Source organism: Phocoena sinus, chromosome 16 (genome assembly GCF_008692025.1).
Source record: "Phocoena sinus isolate mPhoSin1 chromosome 16, mPhoSin1.pri, whole genome shotgun sequence".
NCBI lineage: Eukaryota > Metazoa > Chordata > Mammalia > Artiodactyla > Phocoenidae > Phocoena > Phocoena sinus.
The window spans coordinates 59,042,810-59,067,571 of NC_045778.1; the positions used below are offsets into that span (position 1 = coordinate 59,042,810).

Below are 24,762 nucleotides of genomic sequence, written 5' to 3' on the forward strand. Positions count from 1 at the left end.
TTAATTTGCTTTTTTTTTTTTAATCTTTTGGCTGTGCCACGTGGCATGTGGGACCCTAGTTCCCCGACCAGGGATTGAACCAGCACCCCCAGCATTGGAAGCGCAGAGTCCCAACCACTGGACCGCCAGGGAAGTCCCTGCATTTATTTTCTTAAGGCCCCACCTTTAGAGTCCCCAAACTCAAGATGTTCTCTATTTTCTATATTTGGGTTCTAAACCATTTAGAGAGGCAGAGTCCTCTTGCTGAAGTGGGTTGTACAAACACAAGAAAGCTACTCTCTTTTCCTGGGCCTCAGCCTCACCAAAATAACCTGGGGCCTCATGAGTACCATCTTTGGCACAACTGAGGGAAATACCTTAGGCAGAACTTGATTTTTGTTTAAAAGTGAGAAGCTAAATAAAACGATCAGAGTTTACCTACTCAAAAACATTCTGGGTTGTAGCATACTTGTTGGACCAGCTGAAAATCGCCCAGTTAATTCAAAACCTGATAAGATATACATATTCGCATAAACGATTGCAATTTTATAGAGGAGACCTGAGAAGAATAAAACTATTAATGGTAGTTAGTTTCTTTCTTGAGTGGGATTAGAGGAAATGAAAGAACTTTTTAGTTTTTAATTTTATGAATTAGTTTGATATGATTAAAATGAGAATATATTGCTTTATAACCACATTCTAGGAAAGAAAAAAGGAAATAGATGAGACTTAACACCTGCCCCCTCCGTAAACCTACACCTCACAGAGACTCGCAGGGCCCCAGCTTCCCTTTTGGGGACACAGCCGAGGTAATCTCTGGCTACTTGGGAGCCTGCACGACACACACACACGCACCAAGAGCTTCTGAGGGGCAGGTATCAAGGAGTCTGGAGCAGGGGCGCTTGTTCCGTGCTGACTGGTCTGCCCTCAGATCAGAGGCCAAGCACAGAAGGGGCTCCTTGGGTAACAAAGAGGGAAAAACCAGGCAGCAAACAGTTGGAACAGGTGAGATAATTCTAGGAAGTGATTATTTGCTTGAGATAAAAGTGGTCAGGCAGTTTTAAGACAAATCAGTATCAAATGTCTGAGAGAGGGGGAGAAGAGTGTTAGAAGGGAAATGGAAAGAGGCTGCCGGACAATGACGGAGAATCAAATCTCGGGCTCATCCCCCAACACACCAAGTTCACAGAAAAGCAAACTGGTCGTGCCACCAGAGACACATGTCCTACGGCAATGAGGGGAGATGCCATTTTTCTAGATGCTGTTGATCCCCCAAAGCATCCTAGAGCAGTGCTGTCTGGTTCTCACAGCACTGGGTCACCTCCCTGGCAGGTACACCAGATGTTGAAAATGAGGCATGTAGAGCACGCTGGGGGCTTCAGAATCAAGAAGTGGTCGTAGGGGGCTGACCCCAAGGGTCAACTGGTTTGAGGCTGCTTGGTAGGAAACATCAGAGCTGAAACTGTTGATCATTCTTTGAGCCTTTCAGGTGTCTGGATTACAATCGTTTTCTGCCCTAAATTAAGATCAAATGAGGGGGAGCTGCTCTTCAGTACACAGTTCCTCAGTGTAAAGCCTAAGGCTTTCGGTCGGCAGAAGCTTCTCCATGGGAAACCAACCTGAAGTAGCGTGAAACAGGCCCCAACCCTGACAGCAGTGGAGACAGCCAACAGAAAAGACAAAACACTTCTAGGATAACTAGTGTGTTGTTGATGGCTCTGTTACCTTGGTAGTACAAGTATTTAGCATCCGTAATACAAGACGCAACACAAAACCCCCAACCCAATCACCAAAGAACCCTAGAGTCGGAAAGCATTTTTGAATTCTTCCATTCCGAACCTCCTCCCCAGTGGGGTAGCTTGTCACTCGTCGGGGGTGGTTTATCTGTGGCTTTCTTGGAACAGTTAATGATATCGGATTGGTTGCTAAGTAGAAAAGAATCAAACTCCTCCAGGCCTTTCACATCCCGGAATGGTTCATCTGCCCATCAAAGGCTATTTGTTTCATATGTTTTTCTATCTAGATCCGCCCAACCAATGAGACAGGCTACCTCGGCTGGCTGCCGTGTTGCCAGGTGACCGAGCCCTCCAGTAACCTCACCTGAACGCCCTCTCCCGTGAGAGCTGAGCAAGACTGGATCTGCCAGACTCGGTCGCGGATGGTGTGCAGGTTCAGTCCTTCTGCAATTTCAGAGGCAGGGGCTGCTGTGAGTAGATCCTGCTTATTAGCAAAGATGAGCACGGGCACACAACTTAGCTTTTCTTCTTCCAGTAATTCAGCTAGTTCCTGGATCATTTTGGGAATATATGGGGAGGGGAGGATGAAATCTATGATATTTAACCATGCATTTCTAATCAGAAATAAATAAGTTAAGCTGATCAACTAGCAACTTTCAAGGGCAGTGGTTCTCAAACTTAAGCTTGTGGAAGAATCCCCTGGCAAATTCCCAGGCCTGCCCCAGAGATGCTGACTTTGGAAAGTCTAAGCCAGGGTCCAGGGATTTGCATTTTTAACAAGTTCCCCAGGTGGTTCTTTTATAGGGGATTCATAAATCGTACTTTGAGAAATACTGCTCGAGGGAGAACACAAATTGTGGTTAGACATTTTAAACTTACCCAAACGTTCCTATCTGTCAGTAACTTTCAATGCATAGATACGCATACATGTATGCATGTTTATGTACATATACATATATATTTTAAAATTTGAACTAAAAATGACAATTGCTTTAGAGACTATAATTCTGTTTCATCAATCTCTGTCTCCAAAACATGCATGCATGTGCATTACACTTCATTAAACCCACATCCTAAAGTAACTGCATTAGTCCATCTGGCAAGGTCTCTAATTTTTAGGTTATTGGTTGGGATCTAAACTGTATGTTGATTCTGCCTGCAATAAGTACAGGAGAAGGTATATACTTAGCTAAATGCCAGGATCCACCTCTTCCCCACTCAACCCACATTTTAGCTACTTAAGACACTTGGGCTGTCAAAGAGAACTGGATGGTTCAAGAGGCAGATCTCCATCTGACACCCTTCACTTCCAAACTCATGTTTAACATTGCTTCACTTGAGTGAAGTCTAGAAATCATCAAGGTATAGAAGGGAGAGGGGCTGTCTCCAGGAGCCTGGAGAGTTCTCAAACTAATTTCCAGGGAAAAGGAACTTAAACATGGGGACTGCTACCTTTGGAAGGCCACGTGCAGTAGTTCAGGACACAGGCCAAGGACCCCGCAATAAAATGTAAAGGTGCTTCTCCAAAGAGGTCCACGATACTACTCACTTCTTATCAGTGCACTCAGTCTGGGTAAAATGGTCTATGCCCACTGCTTCTCTATTTAAAACTGCATACACAGACTGCATTGTGTAATCATGTTGACATGCACTCTGCATTTGAAGTCATATTTGGGTTCAAGGTATACCTATCTCTTCGCTTGGCAAGAAGAGCAGCTTAGTCTTGGCTTGCACATTTCTTCCCATACCTTCTAATTCGTCCAAGTTACCCTTGGATCATTTAAGTTGGTATTGAAAAATGTACACAGAAATGATAAGTGAATTTGTTCCTCAGGTCCATTTCTATGTGGCCTGGGAAGAGCTTTTGGGCATGGTGGTAAGTTCCATTTGCTTATACCTTTTTTATTTAATTTGATTAAAACTAAAAAGCTTTAAACGAAAAATTGTTTAAAGAATTCTCAACTACTTTCTTTTTAGGCAAGTGGTATTTTGCCTGCTTGCCAGAATGACTGTTTTGTTTAAACTGCACAGGTTAAACAAAAATACTTCCCCCGCTCTTACACATTTACAAAGTAGACTAATGAATACCCAATTATTCGGGAAGCATCTCAACAGAACAATTTTTTACCTGACCCGTCTCTTCAAATCTTTTTCTGTCTGCGCTGTCAATTACATATATCTGTAAAGTAAAAGAAGAAAGCTACTTCAATAAGCAAATATGGAAAAAGACAGGGCAACTTCTAGGGAAGGAGCAGATGATTCCCAATGAGCAGATTTTCACATTAGCACAGCATCCTGAAACTGAGGTGGTAATTCTTATCTACGGATGCAAAATAAGCTAATTCATTAATTAAATGGAGAGGCCCAGAAAATATCTCCAGCAAAGCTCCAAAGTAGGAAGTCAGGAGAGCCAAGCAGGATGAAAACAGATATAGTTAACAGGCATTCACTGAGCATTCTTACTAGATTTACCCTATTAATCCTCGTTATCACTCCGTGAGTTAGATTTCATTTTTATCCCATTTTATACATAAATAAACATAAGCCCGAAGAAGTTAAGTAATTTACCCAAGTTACGTTTGGTACATGACAAAATGGGGATTCAAACTCAGGCATACCTGACAGTAAAGTCCCTAGCTGCTCTTAAGCACTCTGCTATACCGTGTCCCAAATTGTCCGGAAGGGATAGTGTTTTGAGGCATTTACAAATCCTATAGACCTCGAACATCATTCTGAAAGTACCATTTTCAGTATTAACTGTATGCTGTCTTCAGGTGCTGGGAGGTTAAGATCAAGTACTGGAAATAGCAGGGGCATAGGCTTTGCCAAAGTAAGAGAAGTTCTGAGATTTACTGTAAATTACAAATCCCAAGCTTTCTTTCCCATCACTGAATTTTATTTATTGTATAAATAACATCCTATAACAATGATAAGGGAAATTAGATAAGACCAAAGAAGAAAGAATAATCACCTATAGTTCCAGAACCCAAGCACATTAATTATTTTCATTTCCTATGAAAGTTCCCTTCTAATTCTTCTTCATATGTTAATTTAAAAAGAAAATCTGAGGACTTCCCTGGTGGCACAGTGGTTAAGAATCCGCCTGCCAGTGAGGGGGACATGGGTTTGAGCCCTGGTCTGGGAAGATCCCACATGCTACAGAGCAACTAAGCCCGTGCGCCACAACTACTGAGCCTGTGCTCTAGAGCCCACGTGCCACAACTACTGAAGCCTGCGAGCCTAGAGCCTGTGCTCCGCAACAAGAGAAGCCACCTCAATGAGAGGCCCACGCACTGCAACGGAGAGCGGCCCCAGCTCGCCGCAACCAGAGAAAGCCCATGTAGAGCAATGAATACCCAATGCAGCCAAAAATAAATAAATTAAAAAAAAAAAAAAAAAGAAAACCAGAGATATCATTTTGTAGTCATTAAAAAAAAATCATCAGTGTATTAAATGTTCTCCCAGTTGCTAGTCTTAAAAATTATCAAAATTTCAAACTTTCTTTAAAGAAATTAGAATTGTTATTAAACTAACGGTATAATGGAAACGCTCTTTTAAAGGAACATATCATTGAAAAACAACAATGAAAAACAATCTTGAATTCCCACCTTTACGTGCCTTAAAATTCTGTTCTACTCTGAAAACTTGCTCTCTTTTGAAAGGAAAAAAACCCCAACAATGAAAATTCCTTTGCTTAAGTTAATGCACTCTCATTTAGAGTCACTAGTGCTGGGACTTCCCTGGAGGTCCAGTGGTTAAGACTCGGCGCTTCCTCGGCCCGGGGCAGGGGGCAGGGGGCACGTGTTCGATCCCTGGTCGGGAACTAAGATACCGCATGCCATGCAGCACGGCCAAAAATAAATAAATTTAGAGTCACTAGTGCTAAATATTATACCAGGGACCACCTCACCTGTGTTTCCTTCATGGAGAAGCATAGGAGAAAGGATGGATGTGTTTGGTCTCAGTATTTTTTTGTGTTATTGTTAATATTACTCTGACTCAATGTCAATGCACACCACAGAGACACAAAATTCGATACTGTCTGATAAGTCAGAACATGGTGTTAGCTTAGTTTTCCACTGGTGGGTCTCACATTATATAGTAGCAGGCATAGTATAAACACAGATGTAGAAAGAAGGAATGCAGTGGAAAAGTGAACCTGAATACAAAGGACGGGATTAGAACTATTTGGTGGTCTATAGTGGATTAAGATGATCTTCACTCAGGCAAGAGTGGGAGATGATGTGAGGGAGGGGAGAAGGGTCAGGTGATCCCTGGGAGGGTATTCTGGGCTCAGATTACAAAGCAGGAAAAAATGTGCTTGAGAACAAAGGGTATGAGCGAGAAGGTAAATGTAGAGGAGGCTGAGACAAGGCTGAGGATACAATTAAAGATAAAGTTAATGGGAATTGCCTGGCAGTCCAACGGTTAGGACTCGGCACTTTCACTGCCGGGTCCCGGGTTCAATCCCTGGTCGGGGAACTAGGATCCCATAAGCTGCGTGGCGCAGCCAAAAAGAAAAAGAAAAGAAAAAGATACAGTTAAGAAATTGGTGTTTGATATGATGAAAAATAAACAGTTGGGAGAGAATAATTAGGAATGGAAAGACAGTTTTAATAGTAGACAAGAAAGATGATGATTGAAATACCAAAGAATCCAGAGGCTGAAAGTCAGTAAGAAAGTTTTAACTTTTACTTTAATTACTCGCTAAATGACTTGCTACTTATTGCTTTGACATTAAATTTCACAAGGAACATTTTCATTAAAAGAGTCAAAAGGGGGCTTTTCCTAAACTGTACATAAATTCTTCCTATCATTTAGTATTTTTCTCACATAACTTTTATAGAATTTGAAAATTATTGTAAAATAATTCCAGGAGGAAGGCTATAAAACAACTGCCCCATTTATTAAAAGGGCCAAGTGAAAAAGTCCTAAGCACAAACCAGTCTCTGGTGATCCCACAAATCTGTTTTTCTATAGTGGCACACGGTTCTCCTGGTTAGCCCCTCCCCAGCGCTGCCCAGTTTCTTCCTGCAAGTATCTGTTTGCTTGCGGTCAATAGCTAAGGATAAGGATAGCCTCTTTTTCTTCCTTTCTTTTTCTTGTTAATAACATAAGTGTTAATCTAGCCATGCAAAAACCATTTGTTTAACTTTAATTTTTTAAAATTAATTTTTATTGGAGTACAGTTGCTTTACAATGTTGTGTTAGTTTCTACTGTACAGGAAAGTGAATCAGCTATACGTATACATATATCCCCTCTTTTTTTTGGATTTCCTTCCCATTTAGGTCACCACAGAGCACTGAGCTCCCTGAGCTACAGAGTAGATTCTCATTAGGTATCTATTTTATACATAGTATCAATAGTGTATATATGTCAATCCCAATCTCCCAATTCAACCCACCCCTGCCCCTTCCCCCCTTGGTGTAACTTTTTATTTTATATTGGAGTATAGTTGATGAACAGTGTTGTGTTAGTTTCAGGTGTACAGCAAAGTGATTCAGTTATACATATACATGTATCTATTTGTTTTCAGATTCTTTTCCCATTTAGGTTGCTACATAATACTAAGCAAGAAAAAGAATCCAAAAACAGATTATCAAATAAAAAATACTCAGAAAGTATTAAAGAAAGTTAAATCTAGTGCTTTTGACTGGTCTTAAAACACTATGGATCTTCAAAAATTAAGTTTCATAAACCTATTCTAAAATAAACTTATAATCCATGGCACTGAGAATGAGAATGATGCTTTAAGCAGAGCCAATTCACACCTTCATTGGCAACTGCTTGGAAATTTTTATTTGGTTGTGGGAGGAAGACCTAGAGAAAAAGACTTTTTCTGGATGGAAGTTCAGCCAGTTTTGGATTATCCGGAGACTGCTTATCCACCATGTGAACAGAAGGCTCTTTGTTTCTCCTCTTGCTTCTGGTCCCCCTCCCGCCTGCTGCCACCTTTTGGCCATTTTATTGCTCTTAAGTATTTCTCCACCAGAGGGGTAGACGGAGACAGAAGAGATGACACTAAAAAGTGTGGCTTTTTATTGATAGCTTGAGCAAAAGTCTTAAGAGGAAGGTGAAACTGACAAATAAGTTTTCTGGATGACCTGTTTTCAGTTATTTGTGCTCTAGTAGTACCGATGCTCAAGTGTGAGTGATATTATGGAGATAATATAAGAGATGGTTGGTTGAGCTTTATCTCACTTGATGTCCTTTGGATATGGAAATGATGGCAAATTACCTTAAATTATGTTGTGTTTAAACACAAAACTAATAATGATAAAGTAAATGGAGTTTGGTATTAATATTAATATATACCTTGAAAAAAATGATGTGTTTTTATCTATCAAAAGGCTGTTATTTCCTGGCACAAGAGAAATGGAAGACATCCTATCCCCTCCCTTCTATCATATCTCAGGATTAATTTCTTAATCACTTCCCCCAAATTAAAAAAGCTGAAGTCATGTTCTCAGTGTCATCATCCCTGAGAATAACTGCGCTTTTAGGAGTTGCTCTGATTCTTTCAAACCTCTAGAGAAACATATAATTTAAAGTGGGGGTTGGTACTCTTTCTGTAAGGGGTCAGGTAGTAAACATTTTAGGTTTTGTGGCCCATACAATCTCTTTCACAGCTATTGAACTTTGTTGCTGTAGTGCAAAAGCAACCATAAAAAAATACATAAACAAATGGACGTGGCTGTGTTCCAACAGAACTTTATTTACGGACACTGAAATCTGAATTTCATATAATTTTCATGTGTCAGGAAATTTTATTCTTCTTTTGATTTTTTTGTTCAACCATTTAAAAATGTCAAAACCATTCTTAGCTCACGAGACACAATAACAGGAGGCAGGCTGGATCAGTTTGTCGACACCTGCTCTAAAGCAAGACTGTATTTTGGCACCCTAGAGAGAACTGAAAAGAATTAACCAGGCAACGAAATGCATCAAGCCTCAACCCTGCTCTTCTAGGCAGCGTGGAGTCTAGTGTAATGTCTTTTCAACCAACAGTGGAAGACTCTTAAATACAGACAAACAAACTAATGTAACCCATCCACCACTGTCACTCCAAGCTGCTACAAAACGGGCAGATAGGGCTAAAAGCCCCAAGGCCTTAGAATCTAACCCTGGGGACTCAGCTGCTCCTCAAGACTTGTTTAATCTCGAATAGCATTGGAAAATGACAAAAGGTTTGACTCAATCCAAAATATTGTCTGATACTGGCAGCATAATACAGCTGGAGAAAGCTCCTCTAGGGTTACTGTGAACTTATTTTTGCTGGATTGTCCAATAATTCCTAGGTGCTCTCAGCTAATGGGAAGTGTGGAATCCAGGGTCATATTACAACTACCTTGCAGTCTACCCTCAAGATGTTAGAGCTTATGATTTAAAATTACCCTGATCTGTAGACCAGAAAGTTTCTGAGACCTCCTCATGGAGCCTTAAGGCATTAATGTCCTTATATACAGCTCTTTTTAAAGGAATTTATTTATTTATTTATTGTGGCTGTGCTGGGTCTTAGTTGTGGCACTCGGGATCTTCATTGTGGCATGCGGGATCTTTTTTAGTTGCGGCATGTGGACTTCTTAGTTGTGGCATGCGAACTCTTAGCTGCGGCACGCATGTGGGATCTAGTTCACAGACCAGGGATTGAACCCGGGCCCCCTGCATTGGAAGTGCGGAGTCTTACCCACTGGACCACCAGGGAAGTCCCTATATTTGGACATGCCCTTTGGCATTTGGACATTTCTTTCAAAGTACCTAATCCAGTAGATGAACAGATAGAACTGTGATTTCTCTCAATTGCCTGCTTTTTCCCAACTCTTGCCTCAAAAAGTAAAGGAGAATCTATAGCCTTTTCTTCCCCCAGTTTTATTGTGATATAATTGACATACAGCACTGTTTAAGGTGTATAGCATAATGATTTGGCTTGACTCTATAGGTTTTGTATATTAGCCTTATAGCCTGCAAATTTGCTGTAATCACTTATTAGTTCCAGGACTTTCCTTGTTGATTTTTGGGATTTGAAAGACTTTTTTTTTTTTTTTTGCGGTACACGGGCCTCTCACTGCTGTGGCCTCTCCCGTTGTGGTGAACAGGCTCCGGACGTGCAGGCTCAGTGGCCATGGCTCACGGGCCTAGCCGCTCCGCAGCATGTGGGATCTTCCCGGACCGGGGCACGAACCCGTGTCCCCTGCATCGGCAGGCGGACCCTCAACCACTGCGCCACCAGGGAAGCCCTTGAAAGACTTTTAATGTTCAGTTTTTCTAACACGTAGTTTCATACAATTTAGAGACTCATCTCTACATTTCAAGGATTCGTGAGTGAAACAATATGATGGCTTGGATTTGCTTTAAAATACTTAAAAAAAAAAAAGTAGTGGTAGGGGAGATGAAACAAGATTGCCAAAGCTGAAATTAAGGAAGCCAGATGATGGGTAGGTATCTAGGGTTTCATTACACTATTTTTTTGACCTCTACATAAATTTGAAAATTTCTAAAATTATATTTCAAAACCAGACACATTATTTGAGATTATAGAAGAAATTTCTGTATTAAAGGGAAAATTTTTCTTTTTTCCCAACATTTCTCTTCTGTTCTCCTAGAAGGTATATAATACATTTTGGAAGAATAACTGGTTGAATAGATGGATAAATGGATGGATGGATGTGTCTCATCTTTTTGTTCTCATCCATTTAAACCTTCAACCTGGCACAAGGAACATACTGGAACTTACCTTCACCATGGGCCAGAAACATTATGAGCCCTTGTGACGGCCATCTCGGTACCTCACATGTGTTTATTGATTTGATGATAGTACAATTTTATATTTTGGTATTATTCCCCATTTAAGAATTATGATAAATAAATTCACTACTTCTCATAAGCCCTCTGTGAAGTAGATGTTCCACCCAGTTCATAAAATTAATAAGCCTCTGGACTTGACCACAATGATACAGAATCATAGAACCTTAGAGTTGGAAGAGAATTTAGAAGTTATAGAACTCCACATTCTACCTAATGTTGGAATCCATCTATAACAATTATCCATTTCATTTATTTGGTACTTTCTAAGCACTGGGGATACAACAGTTAAAAAAAAAAAAAGAAAAGAAAAGTTCCTGTATTCATGTAGCTTACATTACAGTGGAGGAGAAAGGTAATAAATAAATATATGTCTGAGGTGAGGGAATACACCATGAGAATATCTAAGAAAAAAGAATTCTAGCATTGTAAATAGTGATGACAAAGGCCCGGAGGTGGGAGCATGCCTGTGTTCCAGGAATGGCAAGGAGGCCAGTGTAGCTGGCACCAGGTGAGAAGGGCTTGGAAGAGGAGTCAGCAGGTAGGGGGCTTCGTGGACCACTGTAAGAACCTTGGCTTTAACTCTGAGCTGGGAAGCTTATGTTTTAATAGGATCAATATAGCTATAGTGTTGAGGAGAGACTTGAGGGAGGCAAGGCAGAAGTTAGGAGGCTAGTTAGAATGATACTGCAATAATCAATGCACGGGGTCTTCCCTGGTGGCACAGTGGTTAAGAATCCACCTGCCAATGCAGGGACACGGGTTCAAGCCCTGGTCCGGGAAGATCCCACATGCCGTGGACCAACTAAGCCCGTGCGCCACAACTGCTGAGCCTGCGCTCTAGAGCCTGCAAACCACAACTACTGCAGCCCGTGCGCCTAGAGTCTGTGCTCCGCAACAAGAGAAGCCACCGCAATGAGAAGCCCGTGTAGCCCCCTCTCGCTGCAACTAGAGAAAGCCCATGCGCAGCAATGAAGACCCAACGCAGCCAAATAAACAAATAAAAACAATAAATAAATTAAAAAAAAAAATCAGTGCACGGTAGCAGTGGCGATGGAGAGAAGTAGGCAGATTCTAGAAATATTTTGAAAGTAGAATTGACAGGATTGGCTGATGGAGAAGATGTGGGGAGTGAAAAGGAGCCCGGGATGAGTCCAGTGCTTCTGGATGAATGGGACTGTCATTTACTGAGAAGACTGGAGAAGAAGATTTGGGCAGGGGTGGATGAAGATAGGAATTCGGTTTTGGACATGTTGAGGTTGAGGGGACTTACTAGCCACTGGTGTTCAGGTGTCAAATAGGCAGCTGGCTGTATATGAAACTGAGTTCCAGGTTGGAGATAACAGTTTGGGATTCACCGGCATGTAGCTGGTGATTAACGCCTTGAAATTGGATGAGGTCATCTAAGCAGAGACTTAGAGAAGAAAAGCACAGGCCTGAACTCTGGGGCACTCCAACATTTGGAGGTTGGGAGATAAGAAAAAATAGCAATGGAGATTGAGGAGGAGTAGCCAGTGAGACAGGAGGAAAACCAAGATAGAATGGAATTCTGGAAGCCAAGGAAAGACAATGTTTCAAGGACAGCACGACCAACTCTGTTAAATGTGCTGACAGGTCAAGTGAGATGAGTAATGAAACCTGAACATGGGACTCGGCACTGTGGATTCTCACTGTGGATTCTCGGGGAGACTGAATGGAGGGTTCCAAGTGCCTGCGGGCAGAGGAAGTGAAGACAGAGAACACAGAAAATTCTTTTAAGGAATTGTAAAGAGAGGCTGAGGAATGGGACAGTATCTAGGGGAGGATGTACAGGAAGCCAAGAGTTCTTTGTTTTAAACAAGAGCGACTACAGGATGTGTGCATGCTGATAGGAGTGAGCAGGTAGAAAGAGACACCTAGGAAGCAGCAGCAGAGAGGGAAGCTGTCTGAGATGCAAGGTGAGTTCTACTGGCAACGAAGATATCGACGTGTTTTCGCAGCTTACTGTCTATGGTCATTTAAAGTAAATTCAAACTTTCAGTTAGAGGTTAACGGAGATATTACGCAACATTTTTTCCTATCCAAGTTCATGAAAGGCCCTGGTTTTATGGTACGACCATGAGTGAGTGGCTGAGGTGGGGCGGATGGCAAGCTCGCTGGAGGGGAGGTGAAGGAGCTGAGAGGCTGAGGGATTGGAGAAATCATGCACCTGGAGAGTAAAATCTCCAAGAATCCTAAAACAGTAGTCCTAGAGAACTTGGCAGTGAGCTGGGAGCTCAAGTCTCAGCCTCTGCCTGCGTGAATGCTGCCTGAGCCAGGAATCCCAGGGCAGAAGGAATCCCAGAAGCCTGAGGCGGCTTCCTCTACTTCTGGACAGCTACGATTATAGGAAACTTCTTCCTTATTCTGAGTTAAACCCTAATACTCCCCAAACTGCTCCTTGCCTGGTCCTCTAGAACTATTCACAATGAAGCCAATCTCTCAGACTTAAGATAGGTCCTGAAGCAACTAGAGACAGTTCCAAGCATTTTCTCTTTCAGGAAGGACATCGTCAGGTCTTTCAACCATTCCTCATACATCATGGTTTCCAGGACCTTCACTATCTTGGTTGCTCTCTTCGGGATATACCTGATTCGTTGATTTCCTGGGGTTGATGGAGTCAATGGCACAATCTCCTGACTTCTCTTCTGCTGTTCAAATCACTACGGTAATTAATAAATACTTTATTTGCCAAGGTGGGTGTGGGTACAACATTGCTACTGAGCAACAGAAAAACATCTTATATGAATTACACAAAGCTCCACAATCTGTCTGCTGGCTCTAAATTCATAGTGATGGAGAGCAATGTTACGGCAATGGAATTATTGACAAGAAAGACAATTATAGTGTAAATGTTAGTAAGACAGGGGAGAAGAGATTATGAATTGATGCATCAGAAGGAGTACTTACGAGAACATCAGTGTTTTCAAAATAATTCCTCCAGTATGGTCTGATTTTCCTCTGTCCACCAATGTCCCATACATTCAGTTTAAAACCTTGTGATTGTACACTTTTGATGTTAAAACCCTGAAACAAAAAATATCAAGTTTTACTAGGCTTTGAGATCAATTTCTGACAAAGTTACATTTACCAGCTATGTTATTTGTTAATTCTGAGGTACTCTGCCAGATGTGACACAGATGATACTGAAAACAGTTTGATAGGGAACAAAAATGTATTTACACGTGCTTCTGTCACTCAGGTTGGGGTCAGTGTTGATGATGTCATGCTGAGTGCACACATACATGGAACTGCTGAGGATGACTTGGTATGAGAACAGCTCTGGTAATCAACACAGACCCCCACCCACCCCATGAGTCCTCAGCATGGTGAAATTTAACAGGACATTACATGTAACTAACAAAAAAACAAAGCTGAATCTGCAGACTCAACACAACAGAACAAATGTTAAGTTTAAAAAGAGACAAGGGGCTTCCCTGGTGGCGCAGTGGTTAAGAATCCGCCTGACAATGCAGGGGACACGGGTCCGAGCCCTGGTCCGGGAAGATCCCACATGCCGCAGAGCAACTAAGCCCATTCGCCACAACTACTGAGCCTGTGCTCTAGAGCCCAGAGTCACAACTACTGAAGCCCACGTGCCTTGAGCCTGTGCTCCGCAACAAAAGAAGCCACTGCAATGAGAAGCCCGCGCACCACAACAAAGAGTAGGCCCCGCTCGCCGCAACTAGAGAAGGCCCTCGTGCAGCAACGAAGACCCAATGCAGCCAAAAAAAAAAAGAGGCAAGAGCTACAATCTGGAAGACTGGATTCTTTAAGAGCAGCTCAAAATGAAAGAAATTGCCTCATATGCATTGATCAAGAAAAGGAAGGACCTGAACTCAGGACACAAAGGGGGAGGCTGGTTTGAAACTGGAGTAGCACCCCTCATACAGGTGGTGATGAAAACAAACAAGTGGGCATTTGAAACTGTTCTTTAATAGGTATCTCTGATGAACTTGAAAAGAAAGTATTCATTTTCAGGACAGTGACTCAAGGTGGAACTTCGGGGACGGTAAAGCCCATCAGGGGCAGGAAGAAGGGTGAGCTGGGGGTCATGTGCAGAGAAACAAATTAACAAGACCTTTGGGGTTCGAAGAGAAGGCATTTTGTGAGCAAGATTTAAAAAAGAATCTTCTTGCAAGAGTGACATAATGAAATCAGGATTTGAAAAATCCCATCAACAGCCTGCTCCCACAGAAGTGACATTTCATCCAGAATCGCTGGAGTTAAGTGGGTCTGGGGATGCCTCCATGAACATTTGCTGCTTCTGGCAGCTCCCCAGCACTACTGCCTCACACAGAAGGAGAAGGCACAGGGCAACGGTACGGGAACACTGCCACCCAATTTCCACTGAGGACAGTCACTAGAGGACAACAGGGGATGATGCTTACTACTGCTCCTCTAAAATGCCAATGACTGAATAAATTAGAAGTTTTAGAACTCCTAAGGGAAGTGGCTTAAGCTTACTGTAAAAGCGCACTTCATTCTGACTCATTCACAAAACCCCTTTTATGCGTTTAAAAATTCTACACTTAAAAAAAAAAAAAAAAAAAAAAAAATTCTACACTTAACTACGGTAGTAAATGTCAGACCCAGCAACAACAAATCCTTTCTAGGATGAGGGAATAAATAAGTGTAAATCCGAGAATTTGACCATATGTGTCAGCTGCCTTAAAAGTCTGTAAGTCACCAGACCCAACAAATCTACTAAGAAATTATTCCAAGGAAATAATAATGAATGGGTGCAAACATTTAGAGATGTGTACTGTATAAGTATTTACATAGAGAACAACGTAGAAATATGTTCAAGATACGTTATTAAGTGGAAAAGATGATACAAAACAGTATACTCTGTATGAGTCATTTTTACTTTCTATTTTAAATATACCCACCATATATGGGCAAAGAAAAAAACTTGAAAGGATACATTCTCAAATGTTAACAGTGGTTATGTCTGACTGGGCATTATAGGTGATTTCTAGTTTCTCAATTTTACCTATTTATACGTTCTAAGTTTACTACAATGAGCATCTATCACTTTTTCTAATATAAAACAAAAACACAATAAAAGTGTGTTTTTAAAGACTAAATACGAAAACTTGACATAATAACAGAGTCACCTACAACATAACAAACAGAGCCTGAAAGTTAGAATTGGAGCTTTGGGTCCATAACTAGGATTTCATTTCCCTGCTCACAGTGTGGACGTCCTCATTTTAGTGGTGCTCTTGAGAGAGACAGCCTCTCACTAATACAAAAAAAAAACCCCTAGCCCTTCTTTTTCTGGCAGAAATCCTGACACACTAATATGTGTTTTCAGCCCTTCTAGGCTAGACTACTGTAATTTGTTCCTCCTCAGGCCATACGTTAAATTTGTTCAGAAGCTGTAAAATTGCTCATTTGGTCGCAGTTGAAATGACTTTTCTGCAAAGAGCTGCGAATCAGTAAGACTCGCTGGCCGTGAAGTACACACACCAGCACAGCCATTCAAACTGACACCAAGTTCTTATCACAGGACAGTGACAGAAAATGGTAAATAACTCTGGTTTTGCTAAAACCGCTAATGCTCAAACACTTAAAAAGTAAGACCAACAGGGCTGCCCCTAGTTAGGAAACCCAAAGGCCTGGCCAAAGGTCAAGCTCTCTCAGGATTTCCTGCAGGGAAGGAGGCCTAAAGAAACCCACTAGAGTTCTTCCAGGCAGGACTTGTCTCCAACATCCATGCTGGGAGCACCACCGTCCTTGTGCTTTGCTTGCTTAGCCCTACGAAAGAGGAGGGTTGATGAGGCTGGATTTAAAAATACAAGTAGGGCTTCCCTGGTGGTGCAGTGGTTGAGAATCCGCCTGCCAATGCAGGGGACATGGGTTGAAGCCCTGGTCCAGGAAGATCCCACATGCCGCGGAGCAACTAAGCCTGTGCGCCACAACTACTGAGCCTGCGCTCTAGAGTCCACAAGCCACAACTACTGAACCTGTGTGCCACAACTACTGAAGCCTACGCGCCTAGAGCCCATGCTCCACAACAAGAGAAGCCACGGCAATGAGAAGCCTGTGCACCTCAACGAAGAGTAGCCCCCGCTCGCTGCAACTAGAGAAAGCCTGCGCGCAGCAACAAAGACCCAACGCAGCCAAAAATAAATAAATTTTTAAAAAAATAAATAAAAATACAGGTACAGATAATTAGGCTTCCCTGGTGGCGCAGTGGTTGAGAGTCCGCTTGCCGATGCAGGGGACACGGGTTCGTGCCCGAGTTGGGGAAGATCCCACATGCCGCGGAGCAGCTGGGCCTGTGAGCCATGGCCGCTGAGCCTGCGCGTCCGGAGCCTGTGCTCCGCAACGGGAGAGGCCACAACAGTGACAGACCCACGTACAGAAAAAAAAAAAATACAGGTAATTGTTTTTTTATTTAAAAAATTGAGGGACTTCCCTGGCAGTCCAGTGGTTAGGACTCCACGCTTCCACTGCAGGGGGCACAGGTTCCATCCCTGGCTGGGGAACTGAGATCCCGCATACATGCCGTGTGGCGAGGGCCCCCAACCCCCGTCAGCCCCACCCAAAAAAATCTAAAAAGTTGAGGGAGTCCCCTGGTGGCCTAGTGGTTAGGATTCTGGACTTTCACTGCTATGGCCCCAGTTCAATCCCTGGTCAGGGAACTAAGATCCTGCAAGCCACATGGTGTGGCCAAAAAAAAAAAAAAAAAAAGACATATATTTGTATTTATTAAGTCTGAAAAATACACACTAAAAGTGGTTTTTCTCACAGTACTGTTTTTTTTTCCTTTATGCTCTCTCTGTATTTTTCTACATGTATTAATTTCAAAATCAGAGAAGATAAAGCTATTTCTAAAAAGGAATTACTTGATCAGAGGGAAGTGATTGTATGTTGCTATGTATAGACATATAAATTTATATTATTTCTTTTTAAAAATTATTGTAAAATATACGTAACATAAAATTTACCTTTTTAACCATTTTTAAGTGTGCAGCTCAGTGGCATTAAGTACATTCACTCTTGTGCAACCATCACCGCCATCCATCCAGCCCCTGGGTAACCACTGTTCTCTCTCCTGTCTCTATGAATTTGACAACTCTAAGTATCTCACATAAATGGAATCTCTTGATATATTTTGAAATCTGAGATTATTTTAAAATTGTATACACTTTTCTCAGTAACAAAACTTACAAATGGACAAAACTCTCCCATTTTGTCTTTCATATTGCTATTACCATCTTCCATGTGTCACACAAGCATCGGGGGCAAGGCAGTGCTCACCTGTGTAGGTGTGATGTGGCTGATGTCTTCAGATGCCAGCTGCTTCAGAAGAGTGGTCTTACCAGCATTATCCAAGCCCAGGAGAAGGATTCTCACCTCCTGGTCTGGTGCACTTTTCAATTTGCGCAAAATTGAGAGTAAGCCCTTGAACAACCATGAAGAACAGAGATTACTTTGGAGGCACTGACTTTGATATTACTGGGTATCAGAATGCCTTCTCCTCCTTGAAAAAAGTTCTTGGTTGTGGATAGCTTATAGTACTATTTTCCACTTTAATGTCATTTATTCCATTTGCTTATAAGTTTTGGCAGAAATACTTTAGTAAATTCAGCAACTTAATAAATAGCCTGGCTTATTCCTGCTCCTTCTATTAATCCAGCTTAGCAGTCACCCCAAATCTCCTGGAAGTATGTACTACTAACCAACTCCCATTCCTGAAGCCCTTTATATATATATATACCAGAGCACCCTACCAGAGCACCCATCATATCTGACTGTAGGGAACTGATTTTTGTATTTTTCTCCTTTATACTAGAGTGAAGTTTCTTGTGTGTAAGGACTATAGATAGCTTCCATCTCCCACAATGCCTGGCGCTTATTAGACACTATATGATAGCTGTTGAAATAAACAGAATTACCCACTCGAGTTAATGTAAGATTTTAAGGTACTAAGGTACTATTCAAAAGGTTGTAGAAAATTGTACTTGGGCTCTCTTTTTAAGACTTTATTTTAGTTCTTGTTTAAGACTCCATCATTCAAAATACTCTATCATCTTCTAACTTTCACATGACCCTTACAGTATAGCTGCACGGTATAGATTATCTATGTTTTTCAGATGAAGAATCTAATACAACAGAGAAATTAGGGAATTGAAAGGTCATTCTGGAAGCAAAAAACATTAAAGTTTAACCAGGGTATTTTTGACTAGTAATCTAATATTTCCGTTTCTTGTTGTTATTATTCTTTTAATGGATGGAAATAAGCCATGCTGCTTTTTAGCTAAGAACATAAGAAAAATCTTACAAGATAGTTATTTGTTCTGTCTTGCGGCTGACAATCATTTTCCAATGAGGCATGGTTACATCAAGAATCAAAGAATCCCAGAGTTTAAAGGGCATATAATCTAATCTCCTAGCCCAAGTGGGAATTCCTTCAAACTGAGTCTTAAAATTATATAAAATGGTTATGTTTTTTATCCACATCGCACCAGGAAATAACTCAAACCAGTCCGTTCACTAAGATCAAATGATAATTCTGTGAAATAATTTTCAAGAGTTGAGACAATGATATGTAAATATACATAATTATAAGAATTCCCTTCTGCTTCAGAGGCCCTTTGTTTACCCCTCTTAGTACTGTATTCACACTGACCACTTTAACCTCTCTATGACTCAATTTCTGTCAGCAATAAAATGTAACGTTTAGTTTAAGACAGACAAATTCTATTCCAAAAGATTTGGAGAAGAGAGAATGAATAGATTTGAAACAAACAAACAAAAAAAGATTAAGCAAGTCTTTTTTTTTATGGCATATTTTTTCTTTTGTTTTTTAACTTCTCCAGCCTTGAATTATTTGACACCATTCCTTTTTAAAACTCTGTTTATGAGCAATCTCCCTGGCTTCTATTAGCTACATTGCAATCACTCATTTATAATACCACCTTTCAGAACAGTTAAAATTAGAATTCTGAGCTCCTTAGGGGACTGGTGATATAAAAAGGCTAAGAACAGGCAAAACACATTGTACTACTCCTCCTGGGTTCCTGATTAGATGTCCTCATTATCCTTTCCAATAAAATTCTAAAACAACTGGAATTTATCACATTTGTACATTAAACAATGGTACAGGTAAAGAAAGTTCTTCTCATGCATCATTTACTAGTGTAGACATTGTGAAAGAATCTGTTTTCTATAAAATATTTTCATTTATTTCAAAATAAATGTTTTAGGTTTTTCCTCATGTGTCTCTTTCAAAAAAAATCAGTATATACAAATACTGCTTTCTGCAGGCTGAGAGCTTTTACACACTCATTATATTTGAAATTGAATGATTTAAAAAACGTAATTTCTATTTGTCTTAAAAGGAGAAAAGCAAAACACAGATGAGAAAGAAAACATTCTAACTACAACTAAACTTTATAAACCCAATAGTATAAAAAAATAATACTTCTACATTTCCAATGAGCAATTTTCCTCATCAGGAAACAATAACTTCACATGTTGCACCTTTAAAGGAAATTACAGAGAAATGGGAAGTTCAGCTAATATTTTCTTCCAGAGAAATAACAAATGGCATCTCAAGCATGGTCTAGGCAAGACAAATGCAAATACAGTACAGCGTCATATTAACCCAACTCCTGAGGAGAGGGGATCACAGGATTATTAGCCTTTGCTAAATAGGGAAGAGGATATTTATAGATATCAGGGTTCTGCCTGAAAGGTACAAAGTAAGCTGATTTAACAGGCTGGACAAAAGAGCAGAATAAGTCTACTCTATGCTTCTATCCATATATGTCTATAGTTAATGTCAAACGAAGGGAGACAGCCATTAGAAGTTAATTTTATTATGGGGCTGAGTTTTGCAGTATAAATACAAGGAAATGAATTTTTAGTGTATTTTTGGTCAAAACATCCATTCATTCATTCATTTATATTAAACACCCATAATATGCTCCAAGTACAATGGTGAGCAAAACAGACATGACCTCTATGTAGGATGTGTACTCCTATGACATTAAATAGAGGCAATTTAAGAAACAAGAACTTTAGTGAATTGTGCATCGTGCGTTATCAGCATGCATGCACACAAGTTATCTGCACCCTGGTGGACAGAAGTGGTCTGACTCAGCCACAAAACATTTAAACAAACTTTTCTATAGGCAAATCATGACTAGACAGGCTGTTGACTATGGACATTTTATCTGCCTCAAAATCAGCTTAAACTCAACTACCAGCAGAGGCATGGTGCACTGACCTAAAATGATACAAACTAGGTCATTCAAAGAAACTAGGGTGTTGGAGAGGGAGAGAGGAATATGTTGGTATATGGAAAATATATGTGACTGGGAGGAGCAGCTAAAATTTAAGTTTTAAAGGGCTTCCCTGGTGGCGCAGTGGTTGAGAGTCCGCCTGCCGATGCAGGGGACACGGGTTCGTGCCCCGGTCCGGGAAGATCCCACATGCCGTGGAGCGGCTGGGCCCGTGAGCCATGGCCGCTGAGCCTGCGCGTCCGGAGCCTGTGCTCCGCAACGGGAGAGGCCACAACAGTGAGAGGCCCGCGTACCGCAAAAAAAAAAAAAAAAAAAATTAAGTATTAAAATTAGTAAACCAGCTGTCAGGTACATGCACTCCCATACCTAGCTTAAATGGAAGTGACTTCAATTTACTTTTACCTCACCAAAAAAAACTGGTGCTGCCCAGTGAGATGTTATTAATTTCCAGGAATTCATATAGCTGTGTGTGTGTGTGTGTGTGTGTGTGTGTGTGTGTATGTTTACAGTTCAAGAAATCCACAAGAGACTCCTTTATTCTGTATGCAATGAATGGTCCATTCGAAAAGAAAAAAACTTTCTAAGATGTTGTTTTTCCATTTATTGTTCAGAACATCATTTTTATACCTCTGCATTTCTTACTATTCAAAGCCAAGTCACGTGAGGTACAGGGAAGCAGCTGATTGATTTAAAGTTGGGTCATGTGATTTAAAAACGAGTGGCGGCTGATTGATTTAAATCCTGGTCATATGACCTGAGGAGGGGGTGCTAAAAACTGCTTTTTTATCTCTGGCTCAGAATATCATATTTATAGCTTGGTTTTTCTTATGATTTAGAAAACTTGAGTTGTCTCTCCTTGGAATCAGCAGGAGAAAAATACAGTATTTCAGGTTAATTCTTTCTTCTTCTTTTTTTTTTTACCTGCATATTCGTATAGCTTTTTTTTTTTTTTTTTTTTTTTTTTTTTGTGGTGCGCGGGCCTCTCACTGTTGTGGCCTCTCCCGCTGCGGAGCACAGGCTCCGGACGTGCAGGCTCAGCGGCCATGGCTCACGGGCCCAGCTGCTCCGTGGCATATGGGATCTTCCCAGACCGGGGCACGAACCCGTGTCCCTTGCATCGGCAGGCGGACTCTCAACCACTGTGCCACCAGGGAAGCCCTTCGTATAGCTTTGATAGGGAGAACCTCACCCAAATTTTGTCTTCTTTCTCCTTATATCTCTACTAAATAGATACAATGTTTCCTGAGGAACAAAATACGGGCACCTCCTCAGGAAGAGTGGGTTCACACTTCATCAGAGTCCTAATGAAAAGAACATTATGGGCTTTAGAGTTTCATAGACTTTTATTCAACTTCCCTATGTGTAACCTCCGGCACAGTTCCATCTAGAAAATGGGAACAGTATTTATCTCTCAAGAAAAATGCTATGAAGATTAAGTGAGATGATGTGTGTAAAGCATGCACATAGGGGGCACTCAAAACAGTAGTTGTGTTTATATTTTTCACTGACAATTTTTGACTGGAAAACATAATCTTGGGAACAATCTTCAAATGTTAAACATGCTAGATAACTACCACTAGGTTCATATATACAGAAATTACTCCATAAATAATTCCTAAATGGAGGACTCATCTATTAAATAACAGTGATTAGTTATGCACAAAAATTACTGTCATCTTAGTATTTCACCAAGGACTTGGTATCCTAAGGCAGGGGTAAGACAACTGAACCTCTAGGGGTTCAGAGAAACCAATAATGGGTTTTTGTTGCAGTTTTCCAAATTAAAAAAAGAATAAATATGTATTAGTCATAGCTAAAGGACTAAAAAAATAAATAAACCTGGGACTCACTCTTTACTAGCACAGTTACCACGGGGGCTCATGGGATACCAGATGTGACACACTTAATCACACCACTGACCGTTGAAATTCCATGTTCCACTTACAGTTCTAAGAATAGCTCACACTTTTGGAGACGGAAAAAAAAAATGCATTTTGGAAATCAGATAAAGAATCCTGAATAATTTGTCCTAATTTCTTATTGTTCATGGTAGGAAAAAAATAAAAAAGAAAATCTCTCTTGATCACTGAATACAACAGTCGTATACAACAGTGTTGTATACACTGTCAATTTGTTGTATACAGTGTCAATCTGCACCTGGAAACAGGACAGTGGTTAATTTATTTTGACTTGTAATTATAAATTAAACAATCATAAAAATTACACAGTCCACTGCATTGATAAACAAACTGGGAAAAGTTAGCCAACTGTTTCTCATTTATGATGCAATCTCTTTCTCTCTTGGTTTAGCATGCCTTTTTCATTTCAATTCTAGTTATTTTCTGTGTAAATATTTAGGTTTGTACTCATTTGTTGAGAAAAAGTTAGCCTTTAAATGGACAGCTCAAGTATAAACGATTAATAAAAAGCAAACATGTAAAGATCTGTTTAGCCTAAGGTTAACAAAACTGCAATGTAGCAAGTGTTGAAATATGATTGGCAACTTCAGATCAAATAATTCTACTTCTTTAGCGATCTGACAATGTTAAATCAATTGCAAAAATTTTTTCCTATCAAAATTTACTCATTGGATTATCTAACCAAATGTACATGTATTTTTTCCTCGTGAACATCTAGCTTTTTCTTACTTCATAAGTCAACAGAAGTGGTTCAACATTTCTAAAAGTCAAAAAGGGTCTGGAGTTGGGGCAGGGAACTAACTATAAGCTTGAGTGTTAGCTCTTTGCAGCTGGTAAGCCAACCAACCTGCTCTAAACGCTCCAAAATCAATTTTTTCTTTGACTAGTTCTAAAACCACTCAATTCCATTTTAACACCCTCCAACTAACTGCAGAGAAATCAACAAGGAACAGAGTGTCAAGAATCAAATATGTCACGTATCATAATTTACAATTTGGGAAAGATTTAATCTGGTTCGACAGAGAAAAGGCTTGCCACAAGTGAATGGCCACCCTCCAGTTTTAATCTGCTCCAAACTGACATTAAGGTCTTTGGTTCTGGTGTGGTCAGATGCCAAGGAAGGTTGCAACAGGTCCGAAGGAAATACTAAGGACCGGGCAGCAAATCTGCCTCCACCGACATGGATTAAGTATTGAACGGGAAACTGGTCATCACCAACAACCAGACCTTGCAGAACCGTCAGCAAATAAATAACTCGGGACTGCAGAAGCGCGCCCGCCACGCAGACACCAAGACGGCGTAAAATCCACTAGGCATCCTTTCCAAGCGGCACCTCTTTGTGTCCTGGGATTTGCACCCTTCCCCCCAGAGGCCCGCACATCGCGAGGAAGAGGAGAGCTAGGCTACCATCTCCCCTGGTAGCGCCGGCGCGACCTCAAAGACAGTAGCGCTGGCCCTCTCCCCGCTTCTGGCCGGGCACTGGCGAACCCCACTTTACTGCGGCACGGGGAGGCCGATTCCCCGGGAAGATCTAAGCCTGCGTGCAGAGGCTGCTCTCCGTAGCTCCTCGGATCCGCCCTCATCTCATCCCCAGAGTAATGATGGAGCCCTGGCTCCGTACCGGGACAACCACGCACCCTTCCACAGCCCCTTCCAGCCCCTTCCCCTAGTTTCGGACCGGTTGCAAGCCCCGCCTTCCTCCCCAGGCCCAGATCTCCCTCCAGGGCCCACACTCGGGGCTCTCCGCCGCCCCCCGAAACCAATCCAGGACCCAGACAGCAGGCTGAGCGTCAATCCATTCCCTCCTGTCTTTAAGCGCAGTGCCCTGCCTTGGGCCTGGGGAAGGGAGGCGGGTGACCGACCAGCTCCGGAGGGACCCAGGCCCCACACTCACCATCCTCCCGCCGAGTCCCTCCTCCTCCTCCTCCTCCTCCTCCTGCCTCCCCCGTTACCAGGGGCAACTCCTGCGGCACCGCCCCCGACGTCCCCTGTACGCACAGCGGAGGAGCAAAGCAGCAGGACGGGGCGGGGTCCAGCTCCTCTTT

General features: G+C 41.5%; 1 protein-coding gene across 1 annotated transcript in view; it reads right to left on the reverse strand.

Annotated features, from left to right (window-relative positions):
• Positions 1-24,735, reverse strand: part of ARL3 (ADP ribosylation factor like GTPase 3) — a 32,293-nt gene extending 7,558 nt beyond the window's left edge. Inside the window, exons 1-5 of the mRNA XM_032607351.1 lie at positions 24,612-24,735; positions 17,809-17,952; positions 13,447-13,563; positions 3,844-3,894; positions 2,080-2,265 (exon numbers count right to left, since the gene is read on the reverse strand). Of these exons, the coding sequence (XP_032463242.1) occupies positions 2,080-2,265; positions 3,844-3,894; positions 13,447-13,563; positions 17,809-17,952; positions 24,612-24,614 (501 nt within the window). The 5' untranslated portion in view covers positions 24,615-24,735. The remainder of the gene's footprint in view (positions 1-2,079; positions 2,266-3,843; positions 3,895-13,446; positions 13,564-17,808; positions 17,953-24,611) is intronic.
• Between the last annotated feature and the right edge of the window lie 27 nt (positions 24,736-24,762).